This window comes from Lepisosteus oculatus, chromosome 5 (assembly GCF_040954835.1).
Source record: "Lepisosteus oculatus isolate fLepOcu1 chromosome 5, fLepOcu1.hap2, whole genome shotgun sequence".
Lineage (NCBI taxonomy): Eukaryota > Metazoa > Chordata > Actinopteri > Semionotiformes > Lepisosteidae > Lepisosteus > Lepisosteus oculatus.
In genome coordinates this window covers 59,139,994-59,164,148 of record NC_090700.1, presented here as the reverse complement: position 1 = coordinate 59,164,148, position 24,155 = coordinate 59,139,994, and the positions used below count along the sequence as shown (strand labels likewise).

Below are 24,155 nucleotides of genomic sequence, written 5' to 3'. Positions count from 1 at the left end.
AATTCTGAGATACTAAGTCAGCGCGTTTTTTTAACTCCCTGGCGGAAACGGGCTTCCATATTATATTGTAACGCAAACGGCCTCCATTGCTGGCTGGGTCCCTGTTGAGTGACGCTGCAGGCTCGGGTTCGAGTCCCCGACGGTGGGGGGCCGACCTGATGCGGCAGCGGCGAGGGATGTGGGATGGGATAGCCCTTCACCGAGGACGGCGAGTTAAGCGGGGGAGAGTTTTTTTTTATAACATCACTTTATTAACCCTTTACAATTTCTTGCATTAGGAATTATCTTTTCGCATACCCCAGCTTGCTCTCCATGAGACACACAGATAGGGAGAGAAGCCCGGGATCAGAACACAGGGTCAGCCATTTATACAGCGCCCCTGGAGCAGTTGGGGTGAAGGACCTTGCTCAGGGGCCCAACGGAGTAGGATTCCTCTGCCGGCTGCGGGATTTGAACCGGCAACCTTCCAGCCACAGGCGCAGATCCTTGCCTTGCTTGCGAGAGCTGACGTCACCGCCCTTCCCTGTGAACAGCAGGGACCGCAGTTGACGGGAGATTTCCCTTTGGCTCAAGAGGCTGGGTCCCTGTTGAGTGACCCCGGAGGCCCTGGTTTGAGTCCCCGACGGTGGGGGCGCCCACATGAACCCCGGAGAGCTACAATATCATACTGAATCCAAAGCCCGAAATCATTTGCACTAGACTACATTTCCCATCAGCCCCCATCAAAACAATTTCGCGTCCCCCCTGTTATCCAATAGGAGCTGAAGCTGAGCTCTGTTTGTAACTCGGACACGGGTCGTTTCGTTTCTGCTACAGGTAATTTACACAGAAAAAAATATCCGACTATTTAGAGTATCTGCGTGCCTAATGTCTATCGTGCATTTCATAATTCAATCAAGTAGTAGGATGTGTTTAAATCCATACGTTCTGGTAGAAACGATGATGCCGTCTTTGTGTTACAGTTTTGTAACAAGGTGAGGTTGACATCTGTACGTTGTTGCACGGGAGGAAACCTTTTAAAACTTTATGGATCAAAACAGCAACATGAGGGACACGAAATAACTCTTCACTAGCAATAACTCAATTCAATTTATTTTTATATAGTGCAATAACTTGCACTTGGTCAGACTGGCTTCTTGTGCAACATAGCGTTCGTTGCCGGAATAACCAAACTAAACTACTTTGCGAACTTTAAATGAGTCTCAATTGTTCGCATGTTACTAAAATTAAATTTTTAATTTTTTAATATCAGAGTTGCGTTATCTGCGAAAAATAAACGGAGACTGATTTTGTTTTTACCGATTGCCCGCTAATTTATCCATCCGTGGCATGCAAATCTCTACCGGTTGTTTTCCAGTTTGTAAGTTAATGGCGGTACCATCTTCACACATTAGCGGCTGTGGTTTGATTTATAAGCGAAGACCACAAGTGCGTGCACCGAGTAAGAAAGAATGTAAAGTTGGTGTTCGCATCCTCCTCTGTGGAAGGCAGAGTTTTTATTCCTTGTCGTTGTATTCAAAATAATCGTTAGTTTAGAGGGAAGCAAACTAAAGTGCTTGTTTTATCGGATGGAGCACAATCAGTGCAGAACTAGTAGGCTGTCAGTGTAGAAGTTGCACATGATTTAAGATGTACCCCTCCCAGAAAACACGCTGGTTGCCATGATAAGACTGAGCATCCACTGTAGACTAGGAAGATACAATATTTCAACAAGCGTGTATTTTGAACAGCAGCACTCTTTAATGAAAGGGGTCTGTCAAAAGGTAAATGAGAGCAAACTGTAAACAGACCACGTGGTGCAGTGGTCTGCATTGCTGTCTCACAGCCCTGGGTTCAATTCCTGGGGTGCTGTCTGTGTGGAGTTTGTATGTTCTCCCTGTGTTTGCTCTGGTTTGCCCCACAGTCTAAAGACCTACTGCTAGGCTAAGTGGCTTCTGGAAAATTGGCCCAGGTGTGAGTGTGTGTGTCTGTGTGCTCTGGACTGGTGTCCTGTCCATGGTGTATCCTGCCTTGTGGCTGTTGCTTGCTGGGATAGGCTCTGGCTCCCCCGCGATCGTATATTGGATACAGCGGTTAGAAAATGGACCAAATTCTGTAATGTTCACAGCATCTTCACTTTTGTTTTCTAAAAGCCTTTCTGAAATTGAGTACATAGTGAGTATTCTCTCCTTTGAGCTTCTGCCAAAACACTGGCACTGATGAGCCTCTTAGGAACCAAAACATCTCCGCTGTTCTTTGCATGTGTTCCCCCAGCTGCCCCTCCTGCGCCCCGAGATGCCCGAGGGCCCCGAGCTGCACATGGCCAGCCAGTTCGTGAACCGGGTGTGTGGGGGCGTGGTGTTCTCGGGGGCGGTGGAGAAGTCGGAGGTCAGCAAGAACCCCGAGGTGCCCTTTGCCTGCACTGCCTACCGCATCTCGGCCGTCTCCCGGGGGAAGGAGGTGCGGCTCACCTTGACGCCCATCAAGGACGAGGGCGCCGAGGGGGGGGGCGGCAAGCCCATGGATATTGTTTTCCGGTTCGGAATGTCGGGATTCTTCCGTTACACGGCGCAGGACGAGCTGCCCAAGCATGCCCATCTGCGCTTCTACACCAAGGAAAAACCAGGGAAGGTGCTGTCCTTTGTGGATATCAGGAGGTTTGGCAGCTGGGAGCCCAATGGGACCTGGCAGGCGGAGAGGGGTCCCTGCGTCATGTTTGAGTACCAGAGCTTCAGGTATGAAGCAGCCTGCAGACCTCTCTCTCCTCTTACAAAGTCCTGCTGCGGCCTGGTGCCATAGGGGGATCTTCTGTGTGGGTTTCCGAAGTAAATAAATGTGGCAGAGTATTTACTGTGCAGTATCAGCTCGATAATGATTTTCTGTTTACCCTTAATGAGTTTTATTTTTTTGCTGGAGGTGTTAGTTTGTACATCAGGTTATTGTAAATAAGTGGGGAATTGTAAATAAACAAAAAAATGCACGTTCAACTGACAAGACGTGAAAAACAAAGGAAACCTCATTTCAATTCTAGGTTTCGGGAAACTGCATTCTGCTTGTGATTGACGATAGTCAGTTGTACATAGAGAACATTTTCAGGTGCTGAGAGCTGGAAAGATGACAGTTCAGAGGGTGTCTTCACAAAGTGCCTGTTGTATGTGGGAGTGTTGTGGTCCTGCTGTACGGTAATAGAGAGGGGAAAGAATGGGAAGCAGTAATGTTGTCTAGGTAGTATTTTTAAAGTAGGATATATTTTTAAAAAATCTGTTTATGTTTTACATTGTCTGAAGCATAAACAACAGGCTGTTTAATGTCATTTTCTCATTTCATGAGATACCACAAAAGCAACTCTTAGGGCTAAACAGGCCAGAATAGGAGCACAATGAAAGTCTCTTCTCTCCCTGTAGGGACAACGTGTTGTCGAACCTCTCAGACCGTGCGTTTGACAAGCCCATCTGTGAAGCCTTACTGAACCAGAAATACTTTAATGGGATTGGGAACTACTTGCGAGCAGAAATCCTGTACAGGTGAGCCAGACTCAGAATTCCTGCCTTCCATACAATAAATAATGCTTCTGTTCTTCAAATATGCTTTCCATTTTGCTGGTTTTTCAAATCTATTTAAAGAATTAATATTCTGTTTTTAAGAAGAAGTGTAAAAGTGTACTTCTGAAGCTTTTTTATGTATTGTTCAAATTTTCAAAAGAAGTAATGCCCTTCCCTTTTTCCTATTCTGTGAGATTTCCAAAAAGCAATCCTAGAGAACTCCCAAGAATTTATAACAATATCTGAATATCAGAATATCTGTATCTGAGAAACATAATGAAATCTTAGCACACAGTGAATGGTATTCAAGAAACTATTGACATGACTTGTACAACTCCTGACTTTGGTCCTTGATGACCTGCAACAGCGAAGTTTTGGATTTCTGAACAGCATGGGACAGTATTCACTGTAAGCCTTTCATCTTCTTAACATTCCAGAACTCTTTGAACTGCTAAAAGAAGCGGGGGATGTTTATTACTTGCAAGGGCACAGCCCATACCAAGCTGTTAACTCTTATTACTGTTCTGTTAATGTCAAACGTTAGAGAGAATTTCTAAATGGAATCTGCTTACCCCTAAACAAAATACTAACCAACTTTTAGTTCAAATAAAAAGCTGCAGTTTTGGAAGTAAGAACTCAAATCTACAACCCCTGTGTCCTTAATTTAACATTCTGCGTGTCTGATGCCCACCCAGGTTAAAGATCCCCCCCTTTGTGAAGGCGCGGACTGTCCTGGAGGGACTGCTGCCGAGGGACTATGCTGAGCTGGATGTGAAGCCTGTCAAAGGAGGGTGTGCATCCCCTCAGGTGAGGACACTTCAGCTCACGTTTCAATCAAAACCACATTGCACCTTGCTGCTCTAGTTCCTCTGTTCCCTGTCTTGTGTTCCAGAGCCCAGAGATAAGTTTGAGCAAGAAGGTGAAGCTGAAAAGGGAGAGCCCAGACCTCCTCAACCTGTGCCACACCGTGCCTCTGGAAGTCATTCAGATAGGTACAGTTGCCGCAGTGGTCCCTTCTCTGTTATGACAGCTAGTCATCGTTCTTCATGTAAAAAGTATCCTCAAGACCATTACTGAAGGGGTTTGACTCAATAATACTTTGTGACAGTAGCTCATTCATAATAATGTAATGTTAATAATAATGTTTCTTTATTAGCCCTATACAATTTCTTGCATTAGGAATGCGACTTTTCACATACCCCAGCTTTTCTCCAGGGAGACACAGACACACAGACAGGCAGAGAAGCTTGGGGTCAGAGCGCAGGGTCAGCCATTGCACGGCGCCCCTGGAGCAGTTGGGGTTAAGGGCCTTGCTCAGGGGCCCAACGGAGTAGGATTCCTCTGCCGGCCGCGGGATTTGAACCGGCAACCTTCCGGTCACAGGCGCAGATCCTTAGCCACAGAGCCACCGCTCCGCCCATGAAGAGATGTGCTCAACTCAGCTGGAGTTGTTTGTGGGAAACCCAAAAAGGAAGGCAGGGTTGCACATGGCCCCGTGTGGAACTGTATGACATTTCTTTATTCTGTAATGTATTTCCTAGTCCACTTACTGTATGAGTAGACCAGCTAAGGTTATAAACACTTTCTGCATTTCTGCGATCATTACACCCAGCGATGGCAGTGTTTCCCTGAGAGACTGACCACTGTCTGTGTCCTGTCTCAGGGGGAAAGGGGTATGACCCAGAGAAAGCAGATTACTCTGACTTTGAGGCGTGGCTCCAGTGTTACTACGTCTCAGGAATGAAGTCCCTGAGGGATCACAATGGCAGGACAATGTGGTTCCAGGTGAGAAGACCAGGAGTGCTGATAAATGAACCAAATGCAATTTTTGTATTTTGTATTGCTTAGACACAGAGTCTGTACTTACAAAACATGTTAATGTTTTTTTTTCCTAATTACTTAGTTGTGGTATTGCATTATCATGCTCTCTGTATTTGACCAAAAGGCTAACATCTGGGATTTTATTTCCTTTGTTAAAAAAAATATGAAAAGAGGACAACAGTCTGTAAAAACTAATAATGACCTTTAATGATTTTTCTCAGGCTTTAGAAGTGGGCAGCTCAAGAATGTATTTTTGTAGGGCTTTGCTTAGACATACAGTGCTGTGAAAAGAAACACTCAATCTGTTCTAATTGCTGTTTTACCACATTTTAATTTTAGGGAGATCCTGGTCCCATGGCACCCAAAGGTAATAAACATTTGGATTCGATCTGTGCAACACAGAGGAGTGGGAAGGAGACAACATCAGTTTCAAATCTTATATAGTGAGCAGTAAAAGAAGCATCTCTCTGTTTATTCCGGCACATTTCAAGAAAGAAATATACAGGTTTTGGTTATTGATTGATTTTGGCATCATTTGATTAAATGGTCATTCAAGACTTGCATAAGCACTAAATCACCTCATTAGTGTGAGAGGTGAATGATTATAGGTGATGAAGTCATGTCGAACCTGATGAAAATCAAGAAGGGACAGAAAGGAATTTACATTCTACATATGGAGAGCACAACACCTTGTACTGATGTTATAGTGAAGTAGCATTAAGTCAGCTCACTGTTGCTCTCTGTCTGGGTTGTTCACGGCCAGAAGTTTCTAACCTAGTAAGAATCAACAGCCGAAGACAATCTGTTAGATGGACAGAAAAGACAGTCAATAACAAGACATTATCTGGGAGACAAAGAGTCATACCACATGAAAATCAATATGGAGGTCCAAGTCTTATTGATAGTCTAGTTACTATAGAACTCAACTTGCAACTTGAGTGCGATTTTTTTAATCATGTTATCGTTTCTAAAGCTATTCCAGCTATTACTAGCTAATGGTAATCTAGCTTCAGTCAGTCTGAAGTGATATTGTACACAAATTATTTTTTCTAGGTGGCTACTTATAAAAAGAACAAAATCTAAGCAACTGTATTGACTGTTCTTTCCCTTAGCCTCCAAATCTCCCAAAGCCAAGAAGAGAGCTAAGAAAACAGGAGATGGCGAGAATGATGCACAGGTGAGCTGCAGAGGCAGATGGTGCACTTCTTATTTGTTGGTTCTCGTCCTGTCAATTAGGAATGGGTAAATGATGTTTAGTGTCCCCTGGGTCTCGGCCCTAATGCCCCCTGCTTTTCCAGGTGGTCCAAGAGAAGGAGCCAGCCAAGAAGGTCAAAGAGGAAAAGGAGTCGAAGAGGAAGCAGAGGAGGAAGGGGAAAGAGGTCCAGAGTGATCGGGGAACGCCCTCACCAGTGCCGAAGAGGAAGATGAGTCAGAGCAGGAAGACTCCCACAGCTGGGCAGGCAGGTGAGAAAGTGAGCCAGACGGTTCGTGTCAGCGGGCCTTGCCCTTTGAAGCTGGCCGGAGCACGACAGAACGCTCTTTGTGGGAAAAGACTGTGTAGAACCTCTTGTTTTTCGGGCTTCTGTGTTTCCAGTGGGACGTACAGCCTTCGGGACCTGAAGTGTGGGTGTTTTGGGAGGAGCCGTGTGATGTTAATTTTTTATCCCGCGATATCTCTGCTCCTCAGTGAATCGGTCGACTGTTGTGTTGATTATGCCTCAGTCCCTAAGAGGTTTTGGGGGGAGAGGGATTTTAAGATAATTCAGTGTTTTAGAAGTTATTTCCATCTGAAACGCTTCCTGTGCTAAGTTCAGTAGATGTACATTTTTACAGCATACCTGTTTGTGTTTTTTTATTTTGATTAATTTGAGTTTTCATTTATTTCTAGTTTCAAAGAAGCGAATCAGAAAGTCGTCCCGAGCCAGTGCTAAACAAACCAGCTAAACCAGTCCAAGGGACAAGAGGTCTGAGTGACTCAAGTGAGCTACCGCCAGAGCTACTATAATGGAAGCTTTTTTAACTCTGGATATTTTTAATAAAATTGGTATTTTAAAATTGATAAAATTTGAAGCAAACATTAATAAAAAAAAGTATATTTTTATTCTGGGTGGTTCCTTTTTGTGCTGAATTTTACTGGAAATGTATATTGCACATGTTCAATCAATTTACTCATATTAATAGTCAGTATTACAGTTTAATTAAGAATTCATTAAAATAATTTGTTTAGAACATTAAGTAAGAAGGGAAGGACCTTTCTGAAGAGCCCCCATAAATGTACTACCTAGCATATTTGGAAATAATTAGAAAATACAATTGTCTTTTTACATACATTATAATATTACAAACCATTTAAAAGATTGACAACTCTATTATTACTTAAGGTTTTCTTAAACTTGTTTATTTAAACATTTTTATACAGCATATTGAATTTAAAAAAAGTTTTTCTTTAATAATGTATCATTTTTAAATGATAAGAATTCCATTGTACCAGTACCGGTTACATATGGCAATAAAGTTCAAGTTCAAGTTCATTTTTTCTTGTCACAGTTTGCACCTCTAAAATTGTGATTGAATCGCATGATCTGGGAAAATACTCCTGAGGTTCTGCACTGTTAAATCATAAAGGCCCCTAATTTATATGATTCAGCTATCCCCAACATTGGAATTACAAATCAAGTTTCTAAAGAGAATCCTGTCTGGATACAGGTCAGATATACAGTACATGTTCGCACTGTTTTTTTTCAGTGAATGAGGTGTTTAGGCCAGGTGTGAGGGACAATGGAAAAACACATGCTTTCTGGTGGTTTGTAGATAGAAGGGAGCTGGGCAAGAGGCTGCGCTTCTGTCACTGGTGGCACCTCTGAGGGGTTCACTTGAGAACGAGCAGAAGAGAGACAATCTGGAAGGGGGTGAAGCTGAGCGAGATCCCCGAGGGCATGACTGCAGCAGGGCGAGCCGAATCGGGACGCTCGAGCAGGTCACAGCTGTGGGGTGAGAGACACCAGAAAGCAGTTAGACAAAAGAGAGTTATCTCCAAGAGCTCAGTTCCTGCACTGGTATTTGTTCCAAGCCGGGTACTCAACTGTAAAGGAATAAGGAATTATTTTCTGAAAAATAGAAATGATTTTTGGTACAGTTCAGTAATCAAAAGTACACTCACTTCATTAAAAGTAGCCGATCCCATCACAAAATAAATGCTGAAAGTTGAAAACCAAGATCCAAAAAATCCAGCCATTTCTTTTAATTCCCTTCCACTGAACTGTGCTGTCAGCAGAACTATGAAGAGCGGCCGTCAACGTAATTAAATTCACTTATTTTCATTCCACAACGGACTTCTTTTAGAATAACAGGAAAGTTAAATAAATGATAATAATACGCCCACGGTTTCAAAAGAGCTTTAGTAATTCCCCTGATGGACAAACACAGCTGATTAGGGTAGGAAAAATAAGAATGGGCTTGAGAGTTTTGGGGATGGAGGCGCACTCACAGCAAAGCCTCTTTCACCGGCAGAGCGGTAGTGAGGGTCACGGTAACACTGCTGCCATGGGACTCGAACAGGCGCAGCAACAGGGCGTCTTTCTGATCTTCCGCCTGGTGGAGAGAGACGGGAGCAAGGTCAACAGGAAAGCGCAGCTGGGAGAGTCGGCATTTATCACAACTGAAACATTTACTGCACTCAGAAGAGTGAAGTTAGGCAAGCAACAGCTAACGTGCCCCTCGGACTGCTGAGAGCCCTTTGAAAAGCTCTGCATTACTGTAAAACGTTCTAAGCCTTCAGCTGGAGGTTTCTCCAGTGAGCAGAGTGAGGTCTGACTTGTTGTTTCCAGCTCCCTTCATAGAGGTACCTGTTTTACTGTCTCTAAGATAACGGCAGGAGAGCTCAAGGAAAAAGCACTCCAGGAGCTGCTGGCAGGGTCACTTATCACCATGGGGATCACACGCAGGGGCAGGTTGAGGTTGTAAGCACACTGAATGACTCCTGAGTCTTGGAAGGAACCTGGAAGTCAGAAAAAGGAAAAAACATTGTTCTGAAAGTAGATTCAATTAAGGAAAAGTGTACCCTCCCCTCATTTCCTCAGTTTTGTCGTCTTGTTTGTCCTACTTTTAACGAGCCTTATTTGCTCTGGGACAATTTGCTATGTTTTATTCTTTGAAGATGGCAGGTGAGGAGCTAAAGTGAAGGAAACCTGTCTTTTCAATGATAAAATGGTGGCAATATACTGTACGCACATGAAGTTCACTGACTTCAAAACCCAAAGTTCTTTGGTAAGACCTACCAGCGTGCGGCATTACTGCGTAAGTGAACTGGTGCTGACCCATGTCAGCATTGGCATCTGGAGCTTTTGGGGCACGAAGGCTGAAGTAAAGGGGAGATAAAATAGAGATACATTAAGGGAAATGCATTCCTTTTTTTTTTTACAGAGCAGAACGGAACAGCCAAGTCTATTTTTATTACACACTCAAACTATTTGGAATCGCCAATCGTTTCTGAAGACCTGGCTTTCCGGCAAAGTAAGCTGCAGCCCAGGGCTGTCCAATCCTTGTCACAGAGGGCCGGTGTGTCTGCACGTTTCCTAGGTCTCTTTGAAGCTGCAGCACATAATGATTAGGGAGAAGCTGTAAAATTAGTCCAGTTAAGCCAGTAACCAGCAGATTTTGCTTATTAAGAAATTAGTTGGAATGAAAACCCAAAGATACACTGGCCTTCAATACCCCTGCTGTAGCTGCTCAGGAGGGAATGAGAGACATAGATGTGTGTCTCCAACATGCTCACCTCCAGAGTATATCATTGTGATGTTGCAAAGTCTCCACAGTGTCTGATAGGAGGGTAAGTACAGACTGAAGTAACAGCCCTTCGCTCACTGAAGTCACTGCAAGTCTACAGTCGCCCACAGGAGCAGCTGTTTGCCAGGAGGCTGAAAGCCCCTAGCCAACTAATCTGAACATTGTTTCAGCACTTGGGAAATGTCTGTCAGTTTTGGCTGGAGACATGACCCAGGCTTGTACTGCATGTCATGCAAGTGCCTTTACTGGATAAGCCACTACATTTTTTTTTAAATTATTCACAAGGTCTTGTCTGTTCTCCATTATTGGGGGTACTCATTGGATGTGTGAGTGTAGGCATTTGTAATCAACATTCTAACACAGCAATGATGCTTTCCTTAGCCTAAAGCCCAAACTGCATTTGAGAAACCAAAACAAAAATACTCAAGATACTGAAATGGATTGATTTATCCTTTATCACAAGAAAAAGAATTAATTACCAACGACATCATCCCCAGTTTATGTGCGTTATCATGCACTGCGACCATGGAGCAAAGACACAGAGACACTCACAGAGACAAGGTGAGGGTGTTCCTGTAAACCGAATAGCCGTATTTACAGTCGTTAAGCAGCGCAACACCAAAGCCGTGTTCGGACAGGTCTGCCCATTTGTGTCCCCAAACCTGTGAAACAACAAATTTGAGAGATTAAGACCAAGAGGGAGTTTTTAATTGTACAGTTTAAGTTACAATATCTTTTTCGACACGGACACAATCCTTTTGAATCCCTGGAATCCTTATCTTTTTAATTGTATTTCTATTGCTGCTTATATTGAAGAAAAACAGTTCAGGTGTCGAATTTCTTCATTGCACAGTGGTAGCACAAAATGTTTTACAGTACTTAGCATACATCCTCCAGCTGTCCTATCTTTTACCTCAAATCTGGCCCAGTCCCAGGATGTGTTGCGGTGAGTGGGCCTCTGCAGGTGGCCAAACTGAATTTCATAGGTGGCACTGGGGCTGCGCACCCTGACAGGAAACTCCACCTTCAGGAACTTGTGAGATTCGGCCCAGTCAACCTGAGGAGAGACGCACCTCATGTCAGACAAAGGCATCAGGGCATGAACAACTTTGTAAGCAATTAGCAAGGTTGGACATACTGTAAATCTGACCTTCTCTGGGCATGGGATTTTGACATGTTCCCCAAACCAAAAAGTATGAGTGGGAAACAATCAAGACCATTGATCAAAGCTCTTGCAAGTGTATGAGATTCAAGAATGCTTGTTTACAACTGTTGATGCGACCGACACAGTTTCAGGATGCAATTATGGTGTGGTGCACCGCGACATCCAGGCCACATAGTTTTAGAAAACAAAAGTTCAGAAAGAGGCCAAAAACCACTCATCCTAACCTGACTTGAGCCCCAAAATCCAGCGCTGACCTTAAAAATGGCCTAAGTAGTTTGTGAATGCTAACCCTAACCCTACCTGGGGTGTCAAGTGAGCCATTCCGCGATCTACTGTATGTATAATTTATAACACAGGGCTTTGAGGGTACTGGAAATACGTAATCCTGCTCATAATCTGTTCTTATAGGCAGTAGGTTAGGTCCCCTTTTCAGGTCATAGAGGCCCATGGGGGAATGGGGGGCAAGGGCCACCATTGTTCTCAACCATCCGACACTGGAGGTGGAGGTGATGTGGTCAGCATCACGTTCGGGCCGGCCTGTTACCCCCGAAGGGTTAAACCCCGGTACTCATTTGGAAAGCAGGCTGAGAGGACCTGGGAGCCGCCTGGAAGGAATTAGAACTACCTCACTTGCCCCTACCTGGGATTGAACCCGGGACCTTCCAGTCAGGAGCTAGACGCCCTTGCTGTCTGAGCTACCACAGTGCCGACCATTAATCTTAAGCAATTAAATAACATGGTAAACTGGCTACTCTAAGGACTAACACTGACAAGAACTGATACATATTGAGAGGTAATAAAAACACAACAATATGTACTGCAAAAACAGCATGTGGTGTGTTTTTAAAACCTTTTAATATATAATCGAGTATCGAGTTGTAATCCAATGGCAAATCTTACCCTCAGATGGACTTCCCGGTAGCATTTGCTCAAGCATGAATGGCAAGGACAACAAAACCAACCAAGACAACTCACTGGCACTGAATTTTTTAGCATCCTCAAAATCCACAGACTTCTTAGCCAGGCGTCTCTGACGTGTGCTTTGTTCATACCTGAGTGTGGAACTTGACACAAGGGCACATGGCATCGAGGATGACCTCCTGGGAAATGGAGCTCTTGCTGCTTATCCTCAGAGAGAACTTCACGCTGCCTCTCAGCCCACCAGAACACGCAATCTCAGCTGGGCGCAGGACCTCACGCACTGGCGTCCTGCCGGGCACACACAACTGAGGGTAACTCTTCAGACCAAGAGCTGCAGACTTCCAGAGATTCCCAAGTCAAAGGAAAGACATTTTGCTACACGGGCTTACAAATTAAAGTGACTGAAAATTTACCTGCAGCTAGATGAGTAGTGTTAGGACCTGATTTTTGGGATTTAATCTAGATGCCTAAACATGCTTTTCTTTGGATCACAGATAGATGCTCCTACCTGGTCTGAAGGTGATAGTCCATCACATCCCAGGCATCCCAGTATAGAGGAACATCATCAAACAGAACAAACTGGTTCCCACTGAAGCCATCAGCAATGGCTTCTCTACAATGCAAAACAGAAGCAGGACATTAGCTCTCTTCCTCGGAGCAGGTATGCTATTCTTCTGAAGGAAAACCCCTTTACTGCTTTAGGATAGGACAACAGGATAAGTGAAGGCAAGGATTTCTCATATAAAGGCCTAGGAAAGAGAATTCAAACGTACGAAGGAAGCCCTCACCTGTTTGATTTAACAAGACAGAGAGATGCCACATTTCCTGCCTTGTCCACGACAACTCGTAGAATCCCATTCTCCATAAGAATTGAACCATCAGCCTGTTGGCAAGAAGAGCCGGAACAGGGGGGTTTTCACAGGAATGCTAAAACAGTACATCTAGGAAGAACACTGAATTGCTACACATTTCTTTCATTATTCCCAGCTTACCTGTTACCCCTCTTATTTGTATCACACATTTTAGGTTTTAACTCGGTGCAAACACTGCATCCTCTCAGAGGACTGGTGTTTAGTCTGTCACTGGAAACCAAAAATAATGTTGTGAATTCATTAAATTCAATTTCAGACTGGTTTACTGCAAAGGTGAAGTGGAGTGTTTTCTCAGTGGTCCCTACAATGTCAGTTTAGTTTTAACAAGTTTGTATATATTTTTTTAACTTCCTTCACCTCTCTCCATGTGTTTCCTTTACTTCACTTGGGACTGGCAGGTGTTTGTAATTCTACTTGACACATTGTAACAGTCTGACAGCACTAGAATGAGGTGAATTACCTGAACTGCAACAGTAACAGGATACACAGGTTCAGATTCGGTCACTGTGGCAAAGCCAATACTTGGTACTTGCACCAGGGCTGGAGAAGACATGACAGAGAAACCGGCAATAAACTCCAATCGCAATTTCCTAAAGACATTAGTGAAAAAATAAAGGATTTCTACTTGACTGTCAGTTTATGAAAGTACAAAATACAAAAAAATAAAATTGCAAAATAATATTTCAGTACAATTAAAATACAATGCCCTCTTTTTAATCGTAACTTATTGTATCTTATATAGTTGGTGAAGAACGTGTCCATTCTTCTACTTGAAACCAAAACAGAACATTTCTGTTCTTTCAAAATCAAATCAAGATGAAAAAAGAAAACGTCCTAATGCATGGGAACTCCAACTGTGGGTCAGGACCTGCAGTGAGTCACTGTCACCACTCTCAAGAGTTTCAGCTGGGAGCAGAGGCAGGCGTGATCCCACACTTCCTGCCTGCGTGTCTCATTGTCCCATTGTCCACCGCTCTCTAGAGAGCTGGAGAGCCGCTGGCTACTAAAGTTCACGGATGACCCCCTGGAAAAGTGGCTTGTGAGAGGGCCTTTGCTACAGAGGATTACAAATCCTAAGGAATTTTTGTAACTACCCAGTTTTGGCTCAGCTCCTCCACTTCCCGGCAATGCGATAACCTCAGTACGTTCCCAGGGCAGGGTATTGAGAGCCATACTCCCAGCGCCCTGTGGATCAACTCCCCAGAGTCCTCTATAGGCTTCCTGCAGCAGACCTGCTCCAGTGCTGCGGATCTCTGCAGAGGAGAAAAATACTGTAGCGTTGGTCACTGTAGCCAGCCATCGCGCAGAGCCATGTAAGTGCTAGTTCTTTATGGGTCATTTCAGGCATATCACACACTGCCAGTGACCGCTGGTGCCAAGAATCGAATTTGTCGACTGTATTCTGGTTCTAGAAAACATAGACCAATGACCAATGACAATAGATTAATGACATCCTGAACAGTATTTGAAATCTGATTGATTTTACATCTCATTGTGCAATCATTATACAATATGTGACACATTTCCTACTGAGTGAATAAAATTGCATTTGCATTTCACGTTTTGTGATAGTCTTGTGCTTTCTTTACCCTGGTAGTATTTCAGAGCATCTTGCACTACCATCTCTATACAGCTGCCAGGAATGACATCATGGAACTGATTGAGGAGCAGCAGTCTGCAACAGAGAAGAGCAAAGACCACACAGGACAGCTGTGCAACTTAGTGAGCATACAGGTGCACGACTTTGCACAACACAGGAAGTCAGCAGATAAGGAAGTCATTTTCTTTACAGTATGTCATGCTTTTTATGCAAATGAAATAGACTTATTTTTATTGCAACTTGAACTCCTTCAGTGCTTTGTGATTCTACAGTGAGTCATTGCGTGATGGGAATGCAGCAGATGCAGCTACTGTATACAGTAGATGGTGTGACACAGCAGACGTACTGTATGTGTAGTGAGGAAATTAGCTCAGACCGCTGACAGCAACAGGCAATCTCCAGACACAAAAGAAAATGTTAATGTAAGTCCAAAAACTCCGAGGCACCTGCAGTGAGCAGATTTCTTTAACTACCTTGTGCGGCATGTAGCCTGACATTTCGCTTGTGTCTGGAGATCACCCACTGCCTTCAGCATTGTGAAATCATTTCATCACTGCAGATCCTCCTGCTGCATCTCCTGCAAACAGGAAGTATGCTTCTGGTGGTATCCAGTGTAAGTGCTCAGCAGATCTCCAGGTACCCAGTCATGACAGGAGACTTCGTGCGGCTTTACCTCCACAGCTCCCGGAGCTCCTGGGCAGGGTACCGAAAGCCCGAACTCCTGCAGAGGGCCAGACTGCTTGCAATCTCAATGTCATGAAGCAAAGCCTCGCACTGACGGTTCCCCAGCTTTATCTTTGCACAGAAAGCACAAAAGCAGCCATGCTCTTTAAATACCGCATGTGACAAAAACAGAGACAGTCATTTCTCACCATACCCATTGCTTACCATTACAATATATCATCTTCACAAGAACAGACATTGAACACTGATCCTGCATTCAAGCTTATTGGCGGAAAGGGGAAGGGGATGGAGGAAAAGGAAGTAGATACAGCTTAGCAAGCAGTTTATAGTTTTAAATATAACACAGACATTATGCGTGTTCTCCATTGCTTTCTTATGTTTAACAAAGTTGATAAAAAGATGAATCAGTTACTGTGATCTTGCTTCATATTTTTTTACAGTACAAAACAACAACAACATGCATTAAAAGTAAAAAGGTAGTAATTTTCTCTATTGTGTGGTTTGCTAATGAATAAAAAATGGTGACTGGCATGAGTTAAGAAATAGACTGCACAGATAAAATTCTGTTTAGAATTTGATTGTTCTGTTTAATATTCTTGTCACTACTATGTAGGGGTCTGTTGACAGGCACATAAACAGTGAATACCTGTGCCTGGGTTGTGTAGGTGCCATTGTGCAGCTCCAGGAAAAGTTCTCCGGTCCAGGTGCAGAGCAGTGCAGAATCAGCCTGTAGCTCTGTGAAGAGCCGGTCGGGGGTGGACATCTGGACCCTGAGAGACAGCACCACCATGAGGAAAAGAAAGGCCCACAGTGGCAGTACAATCTATGGGGCACATTGTCTTGGTCTGTACTGACACTTTTTTTAAATTGTGTGGTTACTGCCATGAAATGGAGATTTCTACACTACACTACGCTGGGCCTGTCCCGTGCTAAAGGGGATCAGCAGATGTAAATAAGGAAATTGCACATTTCTGTTCTGTACTTAGTATGGTCCTTACTGGGGAGAACAGATATAAAAAAAACAGTGAAACTACAGCCCCTGTGGTATTTTTTAAATACTACATTTTTATTTAGCTTTTGACTTCATCTAACTGGACTGTATAACTATATATTTGGTTCATTCTCAAATAAATATGTAGGAGGTCGATTTATGATCTTACAGAGAATAAACTGAGTGACCTATTCTCCTCACAGTTGTCTCCAAATGGAGTTCACACAGCCAAGGAGTCAACCTGGGTCTGCATACAGCACCTCAGGAAACTGGTCAGAAGCCCCACCCCAACTTGTTTGGCATTTGGCCTGCTTTTCAATGTCACTTCAGCTCCCTGTATGTAGTGCACCTGGAATCCTGGGATTTCAAACTGCTCTAGGAATGAGCCGCTCAGGAAGCCAGTGTTTCCTGGCTGTCTTTGTGTCGCTCCGCCCTGCGAGCTCACCTGGGTAAGCCGTCTGTGTCGGAGACTCGCTGGAGCCGGTCCAGCATGAGCTGCGTGGGTCCTCCGCCCCCGTCACCGAAACCAAACAGCACGGCGCTGTGGTTGGCCCTCCCCTTGTCCCTGTTGTTCCTCACCGAGTTCAGCAGCTGGGAGGGAAGACAGGGCGCAGGGATGCAGACAGACATTACGAAAGCAGCCTCAGCCGTGACGTCCTGAAGGGCAGAGGAGAACTCTAGAAAGACGGACTCACATCCTCCACTTTGCACTTCATCTCGTACGAGTTCCCGGGGGGGAAGTGTGTCAAGACCTGTGAGCCATCCAGGCCTTCCCAGAAGAAGGTGTTGTGCTGACAAATGAGTGAAACGTTGAGCGGTTATTGTGAGTGAGAGCTCGTGCTCAGATCTAGTGGAGTGATAGCATTCACACGCACAAGTCTTTCACAGGGAACATACAGTATGTCTAAGACTTAGGCTCTGCCTCTTTCAGTGTGACTTACTGCAATTAGATAAACATTGTGAGCTACTGAAATCATCGTATTCAATCTCAGGCCAGCTTGTACTGATTGGAATAATGCAGTGGAGGAAATGTAATGTGATGGAGGAAAAGGAAGTGAATACAATTTGAACAGCTTGTCGTTTAAAACGTAAGAAGTTATGTGTGTTTTGCAGAACACACGTATGTCTGATGAAAGTTATGTCTAGGGAAGTTAATCAACAGACAAATCAGTTAGTGTGACCTTACTTCATATTTTCTACAGTGAAAACCAACAATATGCATAAATGCAAAAACAAATGTAGTTACCTTCTCTATTGTATGGCTTGCTAATGAATACAAAATGGTGTCTGGTGTGAGTTAGGAAATAGATTGCAGTGCAAAACCTGGCCAAGTCCAGCTTTAATATTTAAGTATAATGAAATATTATGATATTCAAGGTCAGAGCACTCTTCGCGGCTCATATTCCACCTGCTGTGCTGGTGATGGAGACACCTACAGGGAACGTGTTGACCAAGTTCCAGCTGAGCTTCTGAGTCAGGAAGCTCTTTATTCCACAGCCCTGCATGATCTGAGGCAGCTGTGCAGAGTAGCCAAAAGTATCTGGGAGCCAGAACTGTAGCCAAAGAGACAAATAAAAGATGTTTTAAACCATATAGTGTCGCATTGCATACCAGACCCTATTGTATCAACAGGCTAAAACTGAATGCATGAAAAAGACCACGTCTGGACTATAAGAAGGGTTACATACAGGAGAAGACTAGTATTTGGCCCATCTAGCCTGTCTGTTTCAGCAGTTGCGCTGAGTTTTTTCAACGTGTGGTAGCAGTTTGTTCCATCCGTACACATTTGTATAAAAAATGTGCATCCTGTTTACAGTTTTAGATGCACTTCCCCTTGATTTCCACCTGTATCCTCTGGTTCAGATTTCACTTTAGTTTCTGAAGCAATCATTTGTATTGATTCTTCCATGCTCTTTGAGGATTTTGAATCCCTGAAACAGGTTCCCTCGTAGCTCTTTTGTTCAAGGCTAGAAAGATTAAATGCTCTTAGCCTGTCATATTGCATAGCGTTATAGGGCTATAGAGCACGATACCCACCCATGTTGCTGAAATCCTAGCTTCTTTAAAGAAACAGCTTTTTTCTCTTTGGATAAATATGCTACAAACTACCAAATGGTTTAGATACGCCAGATAGCCGCTTGCCACTTGTAACAATCTTATGTTCTTAAACACTGTACTATTAAAATCAGTGTAAGGCTGAGACTTTAATGATCTGAATACTAGCCAATCATCTGTCCACACCTCAGTGCAGTACCGCCCAAACTCTTGGTGGAAGAAGCGCTGCCCCTCCAGGAACTGCCTGACCATAGACTCGCCAGAAGGCAGGTTCCCATCCTGGCAGACACACGAAGAAAGATCACGGCATCGCAGTAAAGATCCACGCCTGTGCGATACAGAGATCTCTTCTGGGAAACAAACTGGTAGATTGCTGGTTGTATTTAAGTAAATATACTTCCAAGTTTAAATACACAAGCAAGAATAAATACACTGCATTTCAGCACAACACCTCTGTTTCAGTTTGTATCATTACTTTACCACTTGAAGAGTAGGAAAAAAGTCCTCTTAACAGATTTCAGTTGACATTGCAATGCGTAATTTCACTCAGGTCAGCTTATGACGAGCTACTGACAAAGCATTTTAGGTTAAACTATTCTGCCTTTAGGATGTTTCCATTTAAAACACATTTAAAACCTGGTTTTCCCAGCAGCACAGCTGCCCATCTGATTAACCAGGGAAAGCAGGCACTCTGTAAATCAACAGCTGGCAGAAGCTCCCGTCAACCAACTTACCATCTCCACCCATGTGCCTCCAACAGGTACAAACTGCCCTCTGCTGGCAAACTGCTGGATTTGGGAGTAGAGGCCAGGGTACCATTTCCTCACCCACTCAAACTGCTGGGCCTGCAGACAGAACATACAGAGGTGTTTTTTTCACAAAGGCTTTTTTGATAGAATTTTACCTTTTGTATCTCCTTTGAGTTTTTGCTTTTATATTTGTCTTTCATTTTATCTTGTGAAATAGGCTTTATGATGTATTGCAACATTCTTCAGCATGGTTGCTTTTGGAGGTTCTGTGTAAAACACAGATTGTTTTTATTCTTCAGGCAAGGACTCCGAGGCTGGGTGGGTAGGTGGGTGTGTTGGGGGGTCCCTGCAGTACCTGGGAGCAGGTGAAAACGAACTCTGGATTCTTCTCCATGAGCCTGATGACTGTCACCCAGCTGCGAGCACACTTCCGGATGGTCTCCTCGTAGGGCCAGAGCCAGGCTGGGGATGACCAGAATAAAGAGCGCAGGTTTCACAAAATACACTCGGAGCCACGGGTCCAGTTCTCTGATGGTTATTAAAGTTTGCTAAATAATCAAATGAGCACTGCATTACCCTGTCACGCTGGTATTTAAATGCTGGAAAACGTACACTTCTGTTTGCTTCAGTGTTGCAGTAAAATTAGCGACACAGTTAACAATTTTATTGTTCTCTATATATATTCCCATATGCACAAAACAGAAATATTAAATCAGTATGTTAATTTATGATTTTAAAACTTTTACAACAAATCTGCAAATAGAATAAGATCACTTTATTTATCACTTTATAAAAGAATCGCTGCTCAGATGCAAACAGGATGTGTGAGGAAGCGAGAGGACAGGTGCGTGCCTGCAGAGAACAGGGCGTGTCGGAGCCCTACCGGAGTCAATGTGGCAGTGGCCCATGGCGTGGACTGTGTGCTGGCTCTGCCCATTCCTCTGGCTGAAGAACACCTCTGCCAAGTGGCGGGCAGCAGAGAAAGTGCTGGGGTCAGAGGAGTCACAGAGGTTCACCATCTCGTTGGCCGTGAACAGGGCCTGGTACCCTCGCTGTTCATTCTCTCCCAGCACCTATTGGTCCACATCAGAGGCCAAACAAGTACAAAGCAGACAGAAGAATTACACATGTGGCATCCAGGTGGTGTGATGTATTATGAATTGTATTGTTGTATTTGATTTTGTTCACTATTATGCATCAAAATTCCTGGAGCCTGCTTTTCTTGGTAGAAGTATTTATAACCTAATTCTTTATTGACAAGTTTACTTACCATAGCTACTTCTAACTTTTGTACACAGTACAACTCTTTTTAAAACAAATTTCTAAGTATGCAAGCCCAAAGCCATGAACCAAGCTACAGTCAGCTTTATGAATTGGGTAGTTGGATAATGGATTGGTTTTGTTCCCCACCTTTACAACATCAATGAGCATCTCGAAGTCAGTCAGGAGCTCCTGGACGCCCCGGTTGAATACTGCAAGCTCCGCCCTCTGGACAGAGTACTTCCTGTGGGGGTCAGGGGGCGCAATCATCGAGCCCTGTCCTGCCCCGAACAGTCCATTACAGGCCACCTCCACATACAGGGTGACACTGCAACATAGAGGAGTGAGTGTGGTTATCTCAAGACCACTGCCTGGCCCAGTGCCGGATTTCCCATGAGGCACTATAGGCACAGTGCCTAGGGGCCTATGACATTTTTAGGACCTACGAAGGAGGGAAACACTAGTGACTAACGAAAAATGAGCTGAAACAACATGCTTGCAATCAAATCTAGGTGCTCCAAATCAATAGCCACACGCTCTCTAGCGGCTGTTCTAGACACTAGAAGTGTGGTAGTGATGGTCACTCGACACGCTCCGTCAATCAGGTGGTTTAGCATTGGGACAGTTTAAAGTGCGTCACGTCAATCGACGTCATTCAATTAGCGTTTACGCCTCTTTTTGCACATTTCAGAGTGAATGTGCCTCTGGCCTACGGACACCAAAATCTGGCCCTGACCAGGCCCATGTGTCACAGTTCTACAGTAGCTTTCCAGGATGGAATGGAAAAACCCAATAAAACCTCACATGTATGACTAACAATGCAAAACTCAGTTTAAGAGCATGGCACTTTAAATATAAGCTTACTGATTCCATTGCTAAAAGCAGAGATATTATACAAACTTGACAAACTGAGGGAAACTAATCAATTTTGATGAAGACTCCACCTGGGAGATTGAACTTGGTACCATTAGAACCTATGGTAAATACAAAAATGACCCATTCATAAACAACGCACATACAATTTTGGTCTAAAGTGAAAAACAATCGTTATTAGAATTCATATTGCTTTTGACGTCAGCAACTGCAGATTGACCTTTTCAATTTATGATCATTTCTTAAAGCAGGTCCAAGCAGATTAACTGCCAGGAAGCCGACAGGTGCCACTGATGTTGAAAGCGTCACGAGGAAATAATTTAGACTCAGGAACAGACAAGACTCACCTGTGTGCCTCCTCCTCCCGGAGGCTCTCGGACAAAATATAGCTTGTTTTCTCGCCCTCTTTTGTTAAGCCCTGCATTTCAGGAGGCAGAAAAAAAGCTGTATTGGTGACGTTTCTTCAGAACACACAGACAAAAAGAAAAAAGATGGAATTTCTAGGGGCTAATGCAATCCCTGACTCTAATAATTATGTGCCAGTAGTTTGGGATTTCTTGGTTGGGTGCCTGTCCATATGGAATCGTGTGCTCCTCTATATCCGTGTGGATTTTTGCTGGGTGCTCCTGTTATCTCCCACCCCCAGACCTATAGAGGTTAGGTTTGATTGCTTACTTTAACCCTTTTCAGGGGTTTGGTCCTGATACTGTTTAGGTAACCGACACCAAACCAAATAACCTTCTCTCATTTGTGTCCATTCTGATGTTCCAGTAGCGAATCCAGTTGCTGCTTCATGTGTTTATTGTACATTTAAGAGATCGAACCAGAAGTCTTCTCTTCCTGGGTGTCACTAGGATTCACAACACCCAAGAATGAAGCGTACTGAAAGGATTACGGAGTGTTTTAGTCTAAATCTGGCATAACCCCCTCGGCTGAGGGCTGACCTCCTGGCCAGGGGTCGAGGAGGCTGGGACCCCCCTGCAGAGTGAGGAGTGACCCAGGGACAGCTGCAGAGGTGGAGATCAGGTGGAGGTGAGATGCAAACAGATGTACGCGAGGGAGAGAAGGAGATTACGAACACTATATAATGTTTTAGGTGAGGAAATGATGTCAGAAGTGATTGTGAAATTGTAGACAGCTGAGTGCTACTGAACTTGGCTGTTGTCATCCCTAGCAAGCTTTTGTTAAAATCTCCATTAGGCTGCTGACTGTGAAATGCACTAAGGAAGAGAAGACGATTGCATATTACATTTTGAAACCATGGCTGCAGCAGCATTCTACAGTACACGTGTAAGAGCAATCTTCCCCAACCTGAACAGGCTGCCCATCTCTCCACACCATCCCCTCTCCATCACTCTCCCATCGCAGGTGAATTTCCTTCCCCGCCCAGCCATCAGGTATTGTCAAGGACACCTTGAACCAACATGTCCACCACCTAGAAAGAACGCAAGAATTTAGTTTTCCTTTTTGTTAAAGCTCTGTGATACAAAAAGAAAAGCAGACAGTCAACAAAGTTACAATGGTGGCTCGAATATGGTCCTGGAATCTTTACTCACGTAGGTCCAAAACTGTCCCCAACCTTGCATGGCTGAAAGGTCTGTGTCACAGCTTCAGAGAATGAAATTCGTTTTGGGGTGAGGAACACAGAGAGAGATTCTAATGGACAACTGTCACCATACAGCCTGTGAAGACATGATAATACTTGTTACAAATAGAGAAAGGATTGCAGTAACTTTTCAGCTCACGGTTTGTTTTGGTCCATTCCAACTCACGGTCAATTTCAGGACAGCTTAGAAGGGTCTGATGCATTCAGTCACTAAAGGACCGTACATAACAGTAATATAAAGATAAGAAGCATTCATTCAAATGCAACAATACTTTTACATTATCGCGATCAAAGGTCTTGTTAACTGCATTTCTTAGTGGCATAAAAGTGCTCAACGTCCGAAGTGGGGGTGTTCCAAGCTTTGAATGCAGACACGGTTGAATTTTTCGATTTAATCATATGGTTGGTTGCTCATGCTACCGCCATTCTAAGAAGAGTATCGGTATTTTTTTTAATGGAGCAACCTCAAAACACTGTGCACTGTAGCTCCTTGACAAGTAAAGGAGATTCACTGTTTTTTTTTTACCTTCCTCTAAGATTGCAATCGGTGAAATAAATGTCAGAGATAAACTTCTCTGCTCGTTCCAAAAGCGTCCGACGATTCTTCAGCACTGGCTGGTGATACATTGCCTGAGATACACTGTCCAGCAGAGTCAATAACTGTCCCCAAGACGTTCACTAACACTGAGAGAGCAAGGATCACAACAGACAGAAAGGGAGATTCAGTAAGTGGTGGATTCATGCATGCTCCTCCTAACCCGGAAATATCAGAGACTGTCGCTAAATTACAAATTTGCTGAATTTGCACACGAAACAAATGCCAGAGCGCCAGTTAACAAAGAAACATTGACTCTCAAACAGGATTTGCCGCTGACAGGCTTTCGCTTTATTTTCATGCAGCTTCTTCGGTAACTCTGCCTTCAGCTGTTTTACAATGAATGCTCGAAATAATAAGTATGTAGCCGATACAACGGAGGTCATGGGAGTTAAATGTTTCCTGCGAGGGATGAAAATCGTCTTTTACCACACATGATTTCAATAGAATTGCAAAACGTCTGTGACTACGGATTCACGGTTTTCAATATTTCATTAATAATAAAAACGGGGGAAAAAAATAAATTTAGATGACAGAAAAACATTACGTTGCGGATGACATCCATACAACACCGCACGGCTCCCTAAAGCCTTTGTCATTCAGTCATCCGACGGCGAGGTGGCGCTACTCCCTGACACCCGTCGGCGGCCTCGACTC

At 43.9% G+C, this 24,155-nt stretch overlaps 2 protein-coding genes across 2 annotated transcripts; one reads left to right on the top strand and one right to left on the bottom strand.

The window, feature by feature from the left end:
* The first annotated feature begins 722 nt into the window (after positions 1-722).
* Positions 723-7,443, top strand: neil1 (nei-like DNA glycosylase 1). The gene is made up of 10 exons (XM_015343618.2): positions 723-816; positions 2,254-2,714; positions 3,384-3,503; positions 4,217-4,328; positions 4,414-4,513; positions 5,185-5,306; positions 5,682-5,709; positions 6,455-6,519; positions 6,641-6,806; positions 7,231-7,443. Exons 2-10 carry the CDS (start codon positions 2,275-2,277, stop codon positions 7,284-7,286), a joined length of 1,209 nt encoding a protein of 402 aa, XP_015199104.1. The 5' UTR covers positions 723-816; positions 2,254-2,274; the 3' UTR covers positions 7,287-7,443.
* A 281-nt stretch (positions 7,444-7,724) lies between these two features.
* On the bottom strand, positions 7,725-24,126 carry man2c1 (mannosidase, alpha, class 2C, member 1). Its single transcript, XM_069190735.1, has 27 exons — positions 24,046-24,126; positions 23,430-23,587; positions 22,854-22,979; positions 22,609-22,732; positions 21,645-21,715; positions 20,575-20,752; positions 20,048-20,237; positions 19,520-19,626; positions 19,150-19,260; positions 18,602-18,694; positions 17,797-17,913; positions 17,056-17,151; positions 16,806-16,951; positions 16,016-16,139; positions 15,359-15,480; positions 14,675-14,760; positions 14,180-14,338; positions 13,546-13,625; positions 13,002-13,096; positions 12,722-12,826; positions 12,345-12,501; positions 11,041-11,184; positions 10,680-10,789; positions 9,620-9,699; positions 9,188-9,339; positions 8,830-8,933; positions 7,725-8,326 (listed from the first exon to the last, which is right to left on the bottom strand). Exons 2-27 carry the CDS (start codon positions 23,528-23,530, stop codon positions 8,212-8,214), a joined length of 3,093 nt encoding a protein of 1,030 aa, XP_069046836.1. The 5' UTR covers positions 23,531-23,587; positions 24,046-24,126; the 3' UTR covers positions 7,725-8,211.
* Positions 24,127-24,155: the final 29 nt, after the last annotated feature.

What these genes read in the sequence shown, in the direction of transcription:
- neil1 (XM_015343618.2), top strand. Translation starts at nt 2,275, where the DNA reads ATGCCCGAGGGCCCCGAGCTGCACATGGCCAGCCAGTTCGTGAACCGG. An exon ending in GCAGGACAATGTGGTTCCAG is followed by an intron (nt 5,307 to 5,681) that starts GTGAGAAGACCA and finishes TTTTAATTTTAG; the next exon opens with GGAGATCCTGGTCCCATGGC. An exon ending in TCCCACAGCTGGGCAGGCAG is followed by an intron (nt 6,807 to 7,230) that starts GTGAGAAAGTGA and finishes ATTTATTTCTAG; the next exon opens with TTTCAAAGAAGCGAATCAGA.
- man2c1 (XM_069190735.1), bottom strand. Translation starts at nt 23,530, where the DNA reads ATGTATCACCAGCCAGTGCTGAAGAATCGTCGGACGCTTTTGGAACGA. An exon ending in AGGAGCTGAGCCAAAACTGG is followed by an intron (nt 13,626 to 14,179) that starts GTAGTTACAAAA and finishes TGTCTTCTCCAG; the next exon opens with CCCTGGTGCAAGTACCAAGT. An exon ending in AACACCCTCACCTTGTCTCT is followed by an intron (nt 9,700 to 10,679) that starts GTGAGTGTCTCT and finishes CCTTTACTTCAG; the next exon opens with CCTTCGTGCCCCAAAAGCTC.